The sequence below is a fragment of the Nelumbo nucifera genome, chromosome 6, assembly GCF_055504915.1.
Source record: "Nelumbo nucifera cultivar China Antique chromosome 6, China Antique-T2T, whole genome shotgun sequence".
Classification (NCBI taxonomy): Eukaryota; Viridiplantae; Streptophyta; class Magnoliopsida; order Proteales; family Nelumbonaceae; genus Nelumbo; species Nelumbo nucifera.
The window spans coordinates 8803669-8820019 of record NC_142654.1 but is presented as its reverse complement, the minus strand read 5'-3'; the positions used below and the strand labels follow the sequence as shown (position 1 = coordinate 8820019).

The following is a 16351-nucleotide window of genomic DNA, read 5'->3' as shown; positions in this document are numbered from 1 at the left end:
TCCAGATCTTGAAGTCACAACATATCAATGGTAGAGATCTTATGATAGAAAATAAAGGTTTTTTTTAGAAAGATTTTGATGACACGTGGCGTGATATGAAAGTAGGGGGGGGGGGGACAAGTTGTGAAAAACAGTAGTAAAGTGTCAAAAGCTTCCAAAGTAGAGGGAGGATCTCTCATCTCTGTAATTAATCATCCTAAACTAATCAGAAAAGTTGGGTAAGCATTGTACTTTTACCCAATCTGATACATGGTATGTTTCGGGCGCACGTTAGCAAAGAGAGATGTGATAGGGAGATCCGATTGGAGGGAGAGAACGTCGACGGAGGAGAAACGGTTGGGAGTGGCGGAGGAGGAGGAGGCGCGGTGGTGATGGACCTGGTGGTCACATCAACGGGATTTATTATTCGCGAAATGAAGGAACGATAGATATCAGAATAATTAATTGGTTAATTAATTAGTGAAGAGAGAGAGAGAGAGTAACGAAAATAACGAACGAGATGGATCATGGATGTCTGTGGGCTCCCCTTGTCTGGACGCTGATTTTTTGCACCGGCGCTGCGATCTTATTAAAAATTAATTAAATTCCGCCCGGAGTCCTGAGACCTGTACCCACTTCTGAACTACGTTAATGGTGTTATTCCTCCATAGCTGACAGTCAGAACGACGACGTTCCGCCCATTAATATTCTCGTCTGGTTTTCTCTGACACCACAATAAAACGCCCAATATCTTAACTATGACCAGTTAATGCTCTGTGTGTATGTGTGTGAATATGGGGTGGTGGTGGGATTGGTGGTGATTGTGATTGCAATGGGTGTGTTGTTTGAAGGGATGAAATGAGATTTTGGAGAATTTGAAGGGAGAAAGAAGGATGTTCAAGCTGCACAAGCACAAGTCTAAATCAGGGTCAGGGTCAGGGAAGAGAATAGATTTCAGATTCTCTAATTTTCAGGCACTTCAGGTACTCAAAACAACTCTCTTTCTCTCTCTCTGTCTAGTGTTTCCATAACAACTCCAATTTATTTTGCTTGAATGCTGTTGTTATGAATGCACAACTGTTGTGATACAAACAGAAACATTCTTTTCTTCCTTTCTTTTTCTTCACTAAATTTGTTTTTTTTTTTTTTGTTTTATTTCCATGTAATCCAACTCTTGGGCATTATAAGTTTGGAATAAATTCAGCATTGAGAACAACACTTGAGCATCCTTCCAGTCCCAAAGTTTTTTTAGGGCATCCGGTTTCTCATGCAACCCAACTCTTGGGCATTATAAGTTCTTTAGAATTAATTAAGCATAGAGGACAACACTTTAGCATGCTCTGCAATTGTGAGACTTATTCCCATAGTTTGTTGAGGGTATCTGGTTTCTCATGAATAGCCAATTTTTCTCAATTGTGAGACTTATTCCCATAGTTTGTTGAGGGTATCTGGTTTCTCATGAATGGGAAGGCATAAAATTCCCAATTTCAGAATCACAAGTAACTGTGGGACAATGGAAGAAAGAAATTGCAGCTTAGTTTCCAGGACTCATTGTTGTGATTCACCGTCAAATGAGACAAATCTCATTTGACAGATAAGTTTGATTACAGCAGTTCTTCCTAATTGAGCTTGAAAGTTTTTTTTACGTGCAAACTAATTGTATCAAGTACACTAATAACCTCTATAGGTTTTCTTATTTATTCTTTTGTTTTTTTTTTTTTGGGTAGGGGGATTCTAGTGAAGTGTCGATTGCCCTAGAAGTCTGTAGATATTACTAATGAACATTAGAAAAGAAGCTAGCATATAGACTTAAATTGATGTAACTAACATCAAATTACACCAAAAACCATTTTGACATGGTTATAGATTCAAGTGCCAAAAACCAAAGCAGATATGAGGTGGCTCAGCAGATATGATTTAATTTTTTTTTAATTTTATCACTAATAAATATTATTGATTTCATATAAATAAAGATGCAACTTTTGAAAAACAAATCAAATGACCTTTATTGTACAATGCTAATATTTGACTTGGCCTCACGTCAATAAGACCATCACAAAATTTTAGTCCATTTGTTTTTTCACTCATCTTGCACACACATTTGCATGTACCACTGAACCAGTATATATAAACTCAAACCAATGCAAGTGGATTTCATTGTCATGAGTCCCCAACATTGTTAGGGTGCTTAGTTTTGAAGGATACATGTAAGTATAGACTGAAAATGGCCAACTAGGAACTACACTTCTGTGCAATGGAAGGATCAAATAGAAGTCTAGTAGATCCTATATTGAGAAAACAATATTTGATTTGTTTTGAGAATATCAAGTTACTGTTTAGTTATCTAAATCCATCTGCTCAGTCTTTTTCATGAAGAACTTGGAAAATTTTTTCTCCATGAAATTTCTCTTTTAGATAGGTGTTGTAATTATTCTGATGCTTTTCCAGTATAGATGTCCAATTCCATCATAATCAATTTTAAATGTTTGATGCGTGCTCCAACAATGAATGTATTTTTTATCTTGCTAGCAATGCTTGTATAGTCTTAAATACATCTTGGGTGCTTCAAGGCCCATAGTGTAATTATCCTTTGATAAATTACCCTTTTAAAAACAAGTGCTCAAACAATGTATCACCTTTGATAAGAAAAAAAGTGAAGACTAAAAATGGTTTACATAAGTAAAACATGGCTGACTAGAGAAGTTAGCCCAATTTATATTGATCAGCATGTTAGACCTTGGCACTATTGTCTCAAGATGTCAAGCAATAAGCACCTCAGTAAAGCATGGAGCATTCTCTCTGGACTGAAATTAGTTTTTGTGCAAGAAGAGTCCCAAGTGTTATAATGGCTATTCATGTTTTTATCATCTGTATTCTCATATTTTGGTGTGAACCTCCATATTGTCTTCAGGTTGTGAATTTATCATAAATTAGTTGTAATTCTTGTTATGTTTCGAAGAAGAAAGTGAAAATCTGAAAGGGTATAGACTTAATTGAAATTGAAAAGTAGCTTCAACACTGTCATAGTGCCTACACCAACAAGGACTCTCCCTTGTGGAGTTGAAATCATCATAGACTTCTAAGTGAAACAATAATTTTACAGAAGTCTACATATTTTGGGCGCTTAATTTTTCTTTTAAGCTTCCAAACTCCCTTATGGACCTATACATGTCTTTGCAGTTGATATTTTTATTAAGAGTGTTAGACCATGGAAATTTTTCCTGCTTGAATTGTTTTTGATTACTTTAATTATCTTTAACACAGGTACCAAAAGGATGGGAGAAGCTTTCTGTGTATGTCGTTTCTTTGGAAACTGGGAAAACAACTTCCAAGACAAGCAAAGTAGCAGTAAGAGATGGAACTTGTCAATGGACCGAGACACTGATAGAATCTTTATGGGTTTCACGTGAATCAAAGGAGTCTGAAGAATGTCTCATTAAGCTTTTCATGGTCTGATATTATTTATTAAATTTTTATCGTTATTAAGTATTTGATAAACTCCATTTGCTAAAGCATTAAACACCACTGTTCTCACTGAAGATTTATTCTCAAGTTTAACTTAACTAATCTGAATAACATGCTTGTTCTAGGGTTCGTCCAAATCTGGTATTCTTGGAGAGGTTATCCTCAACCTAACAAGCTACATGAATTCAAGTGCAACTGTTCCTCTTTTATTTCCATTGAAGAAATGCAATTATGGGACAGTTTTACAAGTGAGGCAATAATCCTTTTTTTTTTTAAATTATACGCATAAACTTCTTGTTTTGTAATTATATATGCATTCTTTACTAAGAAATGCTTACAAGTGGAAGTAATTTAGATATTATGTGGATGTTCATTATCGTCCAAGCCTTAGCCCAAGTATATGGGGTCGGCTACATGAATCCTATTTTGGCATTTCATTCTGTTTAATGTCATATCCATTGTTAAATTATTAGCACTTAAATCATTTCTTACTGCTTCAAACAAATCCTTGTTGGTCTTCCGCTAGCCCTTCTAACTCCTTCAACTTGCAACTGATCACTTCTTATGGGTGCTGTCAAAGGTCTTCTATTGATGTAATCAAACCATATCTTGGTCTACTTTCTCTCATTTTATCATCTATTTCAACTACTCCTATGTTTTAAATGACTTCATTTGTGACCCTATCCTTTCTATTTTTTATACTCATCCATCTCCACATATAAATTTCTGCCACTAAATTTTTGGACATGTTTCTTGACTGCAAGGGTGGGTCTTGGCGCAATGGTTGGGTTTCTCCATTGTGACCTAGGTGACCAGGGTTCAAATCTTGGAAACAGCCTCTCTGTGTATCTGTGGGGATAAGGCTGCGTATATCTGTCCCTCCCCACACCCCACATTGGCAGGAGCCTCTCATGCACTGGGCAGCCCTTGTTTCTTGACTGCCCAACACTCTGCTCCATAAAGCATAATTGGCCTTACAAATGTTTTATAGAACTTTCCTTTTAATCTGTGGTATTCGCCTTTCGCATAAGATTCTTGATGTTCTTCGGAATAAAATATTTACTAAGTTTCACAATGGTTGAGGGACTAGATGCTGATTCACAATATCAGTAGAATGCCAATTATCCCATCCATTTCTTTGCATCATGGCAAAAGTGACAAATTCATGATCATCTCCTAACTTGGTTCTTTTTGTCTTGAAAGCATGCAATTTCTTGTTATTCATAAGTAACATGGATGTCTTCCTTGTCTGAAAATTTCAGGTCAAAATTCAGTGCCTCACACAAATAAGAGACAGGTTTCTGCCTTTTATTTTACCATACAAATATTATACTAACCAAGCTGGCTGGGTCCAAAATATTGCAAACTATTTACTTCATTCTAATTATCCTCTGTTTCATTTGATTGTGGAAACTATATTTCAGGGATGAACAATGGAAAGAAAGAAGTTCCCATCTGGAAGATCTGAATGCAGACTATTATGATTTGGACAACCGATCAAATAGGTCTGATAATGCATTTGCTAAGAATGTTGGATCTACTTCTAGTAACCTTTTGAGTAGCACCTCTCGTCCAGGAGAACTTGGGAGTAGGGTGTGGTTACCTTTGTCACTCTTAATCACTTGTCTCTTTTTTTTTTTTTTTTTAGCATTTCTATATGCAATTGACAGTGTACTTATTTGTCACGTGTTTGTCATGATTAATAATTAATCCTGTAAAATGGGGAAAATCAATAAAATGTAATATCCTTTTAAATGCTTTTTTTCGGTTTGGCTCACATTTTCCACTAAAAAACATTTTAAATTTCTTAAACTATTATTTTGGTTCTGGATCATGAAACATGAAGCATACTAGAGTCTAAGAGACTAGAAGACATATTCATTTTCCAAGGTAATTATCATTCTAATTCATTAGCTGACTCCATATAGCTGGAATAAGACTTGGATGATGATGACGATGATGAATTATCATTCTGATTCGTTATATGGACAACATAGCTTATAGCATTAGTAGTTGAAAAGCATGTGCGTTCCTGACAAGCTCTTGCAACTTTCAGACTTTCACTCAGATCATATCTGGGATAGGATTCTTGTGAAAAAGATAAATATATGCAAATTAAAGAATTGATTATCATACAATGAAATGTTTGATAGAGAAAAAATGTGTTGCCTATAAAACTTTAATGTTAATTCTCTTTGTTATATATAGTGCATCATAATGTGTTCTCATATTTGTTGGTTATGGAAAAAAAAATGTTCTTATATGCCTCAGTAGTAAGGGTGGACGACTCTTCTGAATTTAAATAAAATCTTTTTCTTTTTTGATAATATGCTTGAATTGGACAATTAAAGAGAGTATATGTGTGCTTAAAGGACATAGTAAGGTTCAATATGGAAACCTATTCTAAATTGAAGCTAACTGGTAATGCTACCCTACAAAATATGGAAAATTACATATTTAATTCTAAATGCAATCATTATCCAGCCTAATACAATCTCAAATAAATTTCCTTCTTTATTTATAGTGTGATTAGATATGGTGTATCTCATCTCTTTACTCTCTATCTTCCACACTCAAGCACATGGTGATCCAAAGAATCACTGTATCTAACCAATGAAGCCAATGCTGAAGAAACCAATGACAATGAGAACAGAAAATAAGAGCAAAATAGATCTCTCCGGTGAAAGAAAAGTCCGTTCTTAAGAGGGTGGTACTTGAGAGGGCTGAGTAAGCAAGGGAAAGTTGCATGGGGAATGTTGCCTGCTGCAGTTTTTTGGTCTTTATGGAAAGAAAGAAACACTAGGATTTTTGAAAACAAAGTCAGTTCCAAGTAGTTACAAGAAGAATTTTGGGGAAGATGATATCTTGGTTGGCGGGTCACAGAATGTTTAGAGGAAAGAGTACAAATACTTTTTTTTATTTTGAAAATATTTTTATAAACAGTCAGGGTCTGATTGCTTAAATGTTTTTTGAACAGCTTTTTATATTCCCTGTATACAGCAACCTATTGTACAGGGTTTGTCTTTTTGGTTTCCTGTTCATTAATAAATTCATTACTTTCTTCCTCAAAAAAAGAAAAGAAAGGTCCATTCCTAGCTTCCAAGCTGCAGATGTTAACAACTTTCTTCTTGCTACAAGTTGCTGACATTTCTAGACTTTCTACACAACCATGAACCCTTGTGGAAATTAACTTGCCACAAGTTGCTGACATTTCTTCTTGTCACCAACAAATTAACTGGTCCAGTCGAGTGTTCCACCAACGAAGTAACCAGCTTGATTGATGACAATCAATAAAGACAGGATTTACCATGTATTTATTTTGCACTTGCAACTTCAGCAGGATTGAGAAAGAAGAGTGAGAAGTGAGAACTCTGTTATGTGTACATAAGATAAAATACTTGAACTAATCTAAGAGAAAAAGAAAAGTCAAATTAACTCAAAATTTTATTAATAGTATGCTTGAATCACACAATTACAATGAGAAAATATGTGTTTATAAATGGAAATTAACAATAATAGTAGTATCCTACAAAATATGGAAATTAACATATTTAATTCTAAATACATTATTCATCCATCCACAATAGAATCTCAACCAGATTTCATTCTTGCTTATTTGTAGTGTAATGCGATACAGTGTATCTTATCTCTTTACTACCTATAGGATGAGTTTGGATAGGTGCATCTGAGGTAATATTGTCAGACAGGCCCTTGATGCTTCTCTAGTTTTATAGCTTTCTTCATATTACAGTCTTACTGAGATTTCTTACATCCAAGAGGTTTTTCTCTGTAGGCAAATTACATATGCAATTTTATTTTTTTATTTTTCTGCTTTTTGTTGTACTGATTAGCATTTCTTTCCTGGAAAATCACATAATTTTGCTCTCTACTTTTATTACCACAGGACCCAAGTTTCTCAGCGTCAGGGTCACACCATAGTTCTGACTCAGCCGATAGTTCCACAGACAAGATGGACATTTCCCCTGGAAACAACTTGAGTGGCGATGCATATGATCCAACTGAAATAAAAGATTCAACTGGTTCCCAAAGTAGTTTGCCTCGTGGTGTATCTCCTATTTCTGATAATTCTCAATCTGATCTTTTATCATTTAATTCAAGGGCTTCAGATTCAGCCACCAAAGGCTTGCTTGAAGCTTCAGAAGAAACAATTAATGAGCTCCGTGCAGAAGCAAGGATGTGGGAAAGGAATGCTCGGAAGTTAATGCTTGATCTGGAATCATTGAAGAAAGAATTTTCTGACCAGTCAAGATACCAGGCAGATCTTGATATGGAGCTTTCAGAAGCATGCACCGAACGTGATGGGTTGAAACAGGAAATTGAACAACTTAAAATATTGGTGAAGGAAATGACAGACAAAGGAACAGAAACTGAGGATTCAAAACTAAAAGCAGAAGGTATGAGCCATATTCAGAAGGAATTGGAGGATGAGATAAAATTTCAGAAAGAATCAAATGCAAATTTGGCTCTACAACTAAAGAAAACTCAAGAATCAAATATTGAGCTTGTTTCTATTCTTCAGGAACTCGAAGAAACAATAGAGAAACAAAGATTGGAGATAGATAATCTTTCAGAACTTCATAGCTATAACTGTATAAATAATGACATCAGGGAGTTAAATTCAACAACAAGATCTTTGCTCAAGAAAACAAGAAATGCCTCTTCCGATTCTAATTCTGAAGATGGTGATGCTAGAAGTAGAAGTTTGCAAGAAATGATAGACGAAAAGTCTAACTTGGTTCTCCAGCTGAAGGAATTGCAGGAATCACAAGAGAGTTTACAAAATACCATTAAGTTACTGGAGAAAACCCTGGAGGAAAAAAACAAGGTAATTGAGGTTGAGCGGAGCCTGAGGAACCAAGCTATATTGGATGTGAGAAAGAAATGCTTAGAAGTTGGTGCTTCCAAAGACTTTCTTGAATCTTCAGAAGAAACAATTGATGAACTCTGTGCAGAAGCAAGGGTGTGGGAAAAGAATGATCAGAAATTAATGCTTGATCTGCAATCATTGAAGAAAGAATTTTCTGACCAGTCAAGACATCAGGCAGATCTTGATATGGAGCTTTCAGCAGCATGCACTGAACGTGATGGGTTGAAACAGGAAATTGAACAACTTAAAATATTGGTGAAGGAAATGACAGACAAAGGAACAGCAACTGAGTATTCAAAACTTAAGGCAGAAGATATGAGCCATATTCAGAAGGAATTGGAGGATGAGATAAAATTTCAGAAAGAATCAAATGCAAATTTGGCTCTACAACTAAAGAAAACTCAAGAATCAAATATCGAGCTTGTTTCTATTCTTCAGGAACTAGAAGAAACAATAGAGAAACAAAGATTGGAGATAGATGATCTTTCAGCACTTCATAGACTCGAGAAAACAAGAAATGCCTCTTCTGATTCTGATTCTGAAGATGGTGATGCTGGAAACATAAGTAGAAATTTGAATGAAATGGTAGATGGGAAAAAGTCTAACTTGGTTCTCCAGCTTAAGGAGTTGCAGGAATCACAAGAGAACTTGCAAAATACCATCCAGTTACTAGAGAAAACCCTGGAGGAAAGAAACAAGGTAATTGAGGATGAGCAGAGCCTGAGGAACCAAGCTGTATCGGATATTGAGGCTGAATGGAGACATATGCTATCCATGAAAGAAGAACAAATCACCAACTTAGAAGCAATGGTATCTGGTAATCCCAATGATGAAAAAATAGGGTTGGACCATCGAGATGATCCTGATCTTACTAAAGAAATTGAATCCTTGAAAGCAAAAATTGATGAACTAGAGAGAGACTTCAATGAGCTTACAGATGAAAACCTGAATCTTGTACTTATGCTCAATGAATCAAAAAAGGGTCTTCCATCAGGAGGTGCTTCTTTGGATGATTCCAACATTTTTATCGGTATATCTGAGCCTGAAGTCAGAAACTCTGAATCCCAAATATGCCAATTGGAAAATGAGCTACAGGAAGAGATGTTCCCTGAAGAAGTTGCCACCAACTTACAAGCTGAACTGATAGATCTTGAGAACAAGTATACTGAACTGGAGCTTCAGCTACAAATCTTCAAGGATAAAGCTTCTACTCTTGATGCCCAACTTCACAAAAGCCAAGTTGAAGTACAAGAGAGGGATTTGGAAATTACTGCACTGCAACAACGTTTGGAGAGGTCTGAAGGTAGAAAAACTGACAAAGAGGACCCGTACATTGTTGATTGTGCTAGATCTGAATATATTGACTCAAATATTTGCATAGAAATCTCAAATATATTCTCCAAACTAATTAATCAGCTTCAGCTGGCCTTAACTCATGTAAAGAAGCCATGGTATAAGACTTATTCTCATGTAGATACTGAATGTGAAGATGATCTTGATGGTATCATGGCATTGAACAGTATAGCTATAACTAATCTGAAAGAGCAAGGTGAGGCTATTATAAGAAAATTTGTTATGCTAAATAAATTATTGGAAGAAAATATTACAGAATGTAAAAATGCACTTCACCATAAAGAAGTAGAAATCAGGGAGAGGGATGCAAAGTTGTCTGAATCATGTAAAAGCTTGGAAGAATATGAGAAATTGGAGATGGGATTGGAAGAGGACATTGCAGATCTGAGCAAGGAACTTATATCAAGGCAGTATGAAGTAGAGGAGCTTGCAGCCAGTTTGTCATTAAAGGTAGAAGAGATCAATGATCTAAGGCGTTCTCAAACAGAGTTAGAACTTAAGGTTTCTGCTCTTCAAAAAGAAAAACGTGAATTGGAGGAGTACGCAGAAATTTTACTTAGGGAAAACGATATTTTATTGAAGTGTTTGGATAATGTACGACATGATTTGGTGGTTCTTGGCAGCACTGTATCTTCTCATGTTTCTGCCAATAAGACTCTTGAATGGAAATGTTCAGAGCTAGAAAGTGCAAAACAAGAACTGGAGGTCCATATAAATTATCTAGAAGAAGAGAATGTACAGTTATTAGAACGCATATCTGGCTTGGAAGCTCAGTTAAGGTATTTGACAGATGATAAGGAGTCCAGTCGATTGGAACTAGAAAATTCAAAATCTGTTTCCAGTGGTCTCCAGGATGAGATCAGAAGATTGGAAATTCAGATGGAGACTCAAAAAGTGGATCTAAAACAAAAGTTACAGGACATGCAAAAACGGTGGTCAGAAGCTCAAGAAGAATGTGAATATCTAAAAAAAGCAAATCCAAAATTGCAGGCTACTGCAGAAAGTCTCATTGAAGAATGTAGTTCTCTTCAAAAGTTGAATGGAGAGTTAAGGAATCAAAAGCTGGATTTGCACAAACGCTGCATTCAGTTGGAGTCCAAATTGTTCGAATCAAAAATGCATTTCTCTGATTGCTCCAGAAAAGTTGAAGCTTTACAGGAAAAATTTTCTTCAATGCAAGAAGACGTTTCCTTGAAAGAATATTTCCTAACTTCAAAACTGGATGCTCTCCTTCAGGAAAACAAGGAGCACAAAGAGAAACTTATTCTGGAGAAAAACTTATTAAATCAAAAGTATTTGGAAAAGACTGCTGAAGTTGAGAACCTCCAAAGAGAGGTAGCACACCTCGCTGAGCAGTTATTAGCACCTGATGATGAAAGGGAGAGAATAGCTTCAGATGCAGTGCTTGAAGTAATATCTTTACGCGCAGATAAATCAAAATTAGAAAGTTCTCTTCAAGAGGTCCAAGCTAAAGTCAAGTTGTCCGAGAATGAACTAGATGCCCTCAAAGTAAAAACTAATATGAAGGTACAAGTCTTGGTTGATGAACTTGCTGCTTCCAAGAAAAACCATGAATTACTAATATCTGGCAATGAAAAACTGAAGAGATTGTTGGAGGCTACCAAATCTAGTGAAGAGAGATTCAAAAGCACTGTGACTGGTCTCGAGCAAATACTTGCAGATTCTGAGTATGAAAGGCAACACCTATTCGAAGAAATTACTACCTTGAAAATTAAACAGAAGAGGACAGCAGAACTTCAGAATTTAGTTTTGTCTCTTAAGAGCTCACTTAATGAAACTAAGTTTGAGAAGGAAAAACTTGAAACTTTGATGCAGTTACTGTCTGGAGACTGTGAAGAATTGAAAGCAGAGAGAGGACCATTGCTTGAGAAAGTTTCTAGTTTGCAGAAGGCCATGTCTGAATTTGAAGATTGCAGACGCAGCAAAGTTGCCCTGGAAGAAAAGGTTCTGCGACTGGAGGGTGATCTAACTGCAAAAGAAGCATTATTTGCTCAGGATGCTGGGATAAAAATTGAGCTTAGCAGAATTAAAAGAACCAATAGTCAATTTCAGCGGAAAATACAACACCTTGAGGAGGAGAAAGATGAGTACTTAAAGAGAGCTCAAGTCCTTGAGCAGGAATTGAAGCTAAAGAGAGAAGAAAACCGGTTTCAAAGTGTGTCCAGCAATAAAGATCTGTCTGGATTTCCTGAATCTAATGCCAAATTTATGATACATGAAGAACTGAAATTTTCAGAGGTTACTCTTTGATGTATTTTTTTTACTTTAGATTTATTTAAAAATTTTATTCAAACATACAGCAGAATCTGGTGTTTAACTTCAGGCATTATGGTGACAGGAAGGAATGGAGAAGAATGCCCACCAACAGAGAGAAAACCAAGAGAGGTCATCTGTAGAGATTGATCAAATAGGAGAGATTCCACAAGATCAACCAAACCTAGATGCTGTCCAACACTTGGGAGAGGTTATAAATATTCATATATATTTTTTTTTCTTCCTTGATAGTCATTACATGCCTTCCTGGTCTTTCGAACTTTTAGTGGCATAATATACCACTGGCTATTGCAACAGTGGTTTAGTCATGGACGATCTGTCTTTTTCTATTCATTACATTTGAACGCTCTCTCTCTTATTTTGGTTCCAGGGTGATAACCTTAATTCTAATCATATTAGAAGTCCTCAAGGTACAAGAGTTGATCCCACAGTAAGGATTCAGGCTCTTGAGATTGAACTTTCTGAGGCTTTGGAAGCAAATAATATGTATAAAGAACAACTTAAGAGGTAAGTGCAAATATTTTCCAACTTAACTGACCACCTATATTTGGTTCGTTAGAATTTACCCTGTTGTGCAACATAGCTGATAAGTTTCCTATTTATTATGTCAACCAGGTTATTAGCTGAGGAGGAAAATGAACATTCAGGTGATACTGAGGCCACTGAAGATTTTACAAAAGAAGGATACAATGACAAGATATCATCCCTAGAGGCAGAGTTGAAAGAAATGCATGAGAGGTACACTGAGATGAGCATCAAATATGCTGAGGTAGAAGCAGAGCGTGAGGAGCTTGTATTGAAGCTCAAGGCACAGCCGCAAAGGAGTGGGAGGAGGTGGTTCTGATGAATCTGCTGCTTTAGCAGGGTACTTTTCTTTTCTCCAATATTCAGTTTTTTTTTTTTCCAAATTTTTAATCCTCTTTCATATTTGAAAGAAAATAATGTATTTCTGAATACAAAATCATTAACCAAGGGAGGAGTGCTTGTAAAAAGGAATAGAGAAAAGAAAGTTAGGCTACTAAACATGATTGTACGTAATTAGAGCAATAAAAGGAAATCCAAGGTCAATGCTTATAGGTAACTCAACATTCAATCAATCCAAGCAAGAATTATGGAAATCAGGGCCCAAGAACTTGTGACTTGTGTATGCAGAGAATTAGCAAGGAGTAGGTAAGTAGAGGGTTTTCTATCAGCTGCTTATGCTAATCGAAGCTCAAATAAACTCCATGTAGTAGAAGCACTAGTTTAGAAATGACATAATTCTGGTGGATAGTGATATCCTTTTGAGATGGATGCCAAGAATAATGTGATTTGAACCAGCTCAGATCCTACTGATGCCAAGTTTTAATTATTTATTTGCACTGGCTAAGACAACACCTATCTCATGGTCCTGACCAGCATTTCACTGGAGGTGGAGAATGCCTAGATGAATCTGGGCAAGTGATTGACCTGCTCTGTCTAACTTTATTTTAATTTTTTTTTATAGAAAAATAAAAAACTTCATTAAGAAAAAGGAACTGCCAACAAAAAACACCCATTCTACACTGCCACAACTCAAACAATATCCACTCCAATACAACACCCCAAAAATAGCATAAAAAAGGAACAGTAGAAATCTCTAAATCCCTAACTCTACCAACATTACAGGCCCCAACAAAACATACACTCACTTCCCCAATGAAAGTCAACAAAACAACAACCCTTAAAAACCTAACCTCCAAGACGTTTTCCAATAAAAACATTACACCCTACCCACCATATCTTTACAACAAGATGGTCAGACGATCCCATAGGGCCCATCCTGAAGCCACCCAAAACTCCAAGGAGCTTCACCTTTATTCAATCCAGCTCCCTAACCAATTCTTTCCTTTATACTTGACGGATTCTTTATATATGAGATGTAATTTCTTTTTGAAGCTCTATTTCCTGATAATCTCAATTAGCATTATACGATGGACATAGATGTGTCTAATGGTGTCAATGGGTTAAAATGGATTAAATCTGGATCATGTAAAAGCACCTAGTCCTGAAGGCAGGTGAGATCAGTCTTTCCTAGATTGTAAACTATATGTGGAAAATCTTTGTAAAATATAAAGAGAACATGTGTCAATTCCATAGCAGGTTAGGAAAAGCTAGGATTAGCTACCATCAAGTAGGCTTGTAACTGAATTCCTTCTTCTTAGGAGTTATAATTTGTTAGATTTGGTTATTCTTTTTCTCTGTGGTAATACCAGGAACTATTAATATTATCAAAAATAACAATGAAAGAGATGATAATGATGTCAATAATCAAGGTTTTTTTTTGGTAAAAGTAATCAAGGTTTGAACAGGATCAATTAATGTAGGGCTTGGAAGTCGCCATTTACAAAGCCTAATAAACCCATCTATAGAGCAACCTTGCTCAAATGGTATTATCTTCATCAGACCCTCGGCATATTTCAAACCGACTAAAGAGGAAAAACAACAAGTAAGAATCTTAAAAGGAAGAGTTTATTATCATGAAATCAAAACCAACTTGTATGAGAAGATTTAAGAAGAAAAGGTCTTTAAAATAAATTTACTAGTACATTCTAGGAAGTTAGAAACTTAAGATGCTAACAATTACATCCTTTGGATGGTACACTAAGAATTGTTGGTTAGGAACTCTCTAATTGGAACATGTATGCTAAAATTCAATTTTATTGGATTTTTAATAATTTACTTAACTTTATATAATTATATTTAGATTTAAGTAGACATTGTTTTTTCATTTATAAGAATTTTGCATGGCAAGTCTTATTCAAGTTTTTTCTGTTTTAAAAAGGACAAACCTTGTTCTTTTTATTTTTATAATATTCATCATTTCTTGGCAACTATTTAAGGCCTTTACCCAATTGTTGGTCCAGCTACTTTTGGCACAAAGTGGCTGTTATCAGGCTTGAATTAGCATTTTCACGCTTCGTAATTATTTATGCTAATAAGAATTCTGAAAGTATGAAATTTGTCAATTAAAATTTCTAGATTTAGATTTTAAAATTTAACAGTTTATACTAAAGATCTAAAAGCATTGTAGGTAGTTACAAGGCTGACCAGATTTATTCAAATTATTTTCCTACAACCAATTATTACAAACTTAGATTTTTACATTGGTATCAATCATGACAAGGGATATTTTTACACAATCTGTATGGAATTCAAATTATTATTAAATCTGATACATAGTTTATATAATCATATTTAAAGTAACCTCTTAAGAATTTGAATAATAAATTAACAAGTTCTTAGATGTAATTGCATGCTAGTAAATAATTGACAATAAAATATTGATACATAAAAAAGGACGAGAACTTATGAGGCAAAAGTGAACCATCCATTTGACAAGGAATTCCTTGGGTTTAGCCTCACATATAGTGCCCTCACCTGCCAAAAAATTGTAGCTGCCGTTGAGTTCCCTTGTACTTTTTCAGTTGTTCAGCAGCTAGCTAAAAAGACAACTACTTTCTATTGCAGTGGTACCATGAGGCGATCTAGTGAAGCTGCAGAACACCTGCCAAAAAATGCAGAGGATCTGAATGGATTCTTTCTGGGAGATTGGTTAAGCCAAAATCTGACCAGTATGCTAACTATATATGCATAACTTCTTTTGGATGGTTATAAGTTTGCAACCTTGGACAGCACTAGGTGAAAGTTTAACTGCAGGAGTATATACGATTTTTGGTACCATACTGGATTGAAGTGCACTCCATAGTCCATACTACAAAAGTTGCCCATGCTCATTTTCCTCCGAGTTTTCTCTAGGAGTTATGTGATTGGACACTATTGGCAAGTACAGCATGTAAAATCTTTCTCAAGTCATAGTTGCTTAGGCTTATAAAAGTTATAAGTTGTCTATACCCTCCAATGGAAGAAGAAGAAGAAGAAGAAGAAGAAGAAGAAGAAGAAATAGTTGGGATGCATGGCTGTAAGATGGGAACTTCCAATGAGAAAACTGTGTTGAAGATAGAGCTCCCTCTGATGCCTACTCCTGGGGCCTGGCGGAAGTCTTCACTAGAGAAAAGCATCGAGTTATTTTGACCTGAAATCAACATCCAATCGCATTCATCACTTCGAGAACCCATATCAGTTGTTGCTATTCAGCCTGATTGTCTAAAACTGGATTCTCTTGGTTCTGTCAACATGAAACCCATCGGTTCCAATTCCAAATAGGTCGAGCTGTTAATCTTGTGCAGTGTCTGTAGAAACTAGTATGTTTCTTGGGGCGACTTTTCCAGATGATGCTGTTCCAAATGGCTTGCCACCGGATCGGTTCCCCTTAGAATGTAATAGCATACAACTGTTACTTGTAAAAGATGATTACAGAAGAGATGGATATCACTTTACAACCAACCCAAG

General features: G+C 35.8%; 1 protein-coding gene across 3 annotated transcripts; it reads left to right on the top strand.

Moving 5' to 3' along the window:
* Positions 1-216: 216 nt before the first annotated feature.
* On the top strand, positions 217-16345 carry LOC104604590 (uncharacterized). 3 transcript variants are annotated; one of them, XM_010269012.3, is made up of 10 exons: positions 217-962; positions 3244-3429; positions 3570-3692; positions 4707-4741; positions 4869-5037; positions 7349-11944; positions 12045-12170; positions 12351-12487; positions 12596-12845; positions 15470-16345. In XM_010269012.3, the coding sequence occupies exons 1-9, from the start codon at positions 873-875 to the stop codon at positions 12822-12824; spliced, it is 5691 nt and encodes a 1896-aa protein (XP_010267314.2). In that variant the 5' UTR covers positions 217-872; the 3' UTR covers positions 12825-12845; positions 15470-16345. The 3 variants fall into 3 exon arrangements, with proteins under 3 accessions (XP_010267314.2, XP_088746276.1, XP_088746275.1); XM_088890150.1 differs by having other exon boundaries at positions 218-962; positions 4869-4949; XM_088890149.1 differs by lacking the exons at positions 217-962; positions 4707-4741.
* The last annotated feature ends 6 nt before the right edge of the window (positions 16346-16351 follow it).

What these genes read in the sequence shown, in the direction of transcription:
- LOC104604590 (XM_010269012.3), top strand. Translation starts at nt 873, where the DNA reads ATGTTCAAGCTGCACAAGCACAAGTCTAAATCAGGGTCAGGGTCAGGG. An exon ending in ATTATGGGACAGTTTTACAA is followed by an intron (nt 3,693 to 4,706) that starts GTGAGGCAATAA and finishes TGAAAATTTCAG; the next exon opens with GTCAAAATTCAGTGCCTCAC. An exon ending in TATAAAGAACAACTTAAGAG is followed by an intron (nt 12,488 to 12,595) that starts GTAAGTGCAAAT and finishes TATGTCAACCAG; the next exon opens with GTTATTAGCTGAGGAGGAAA.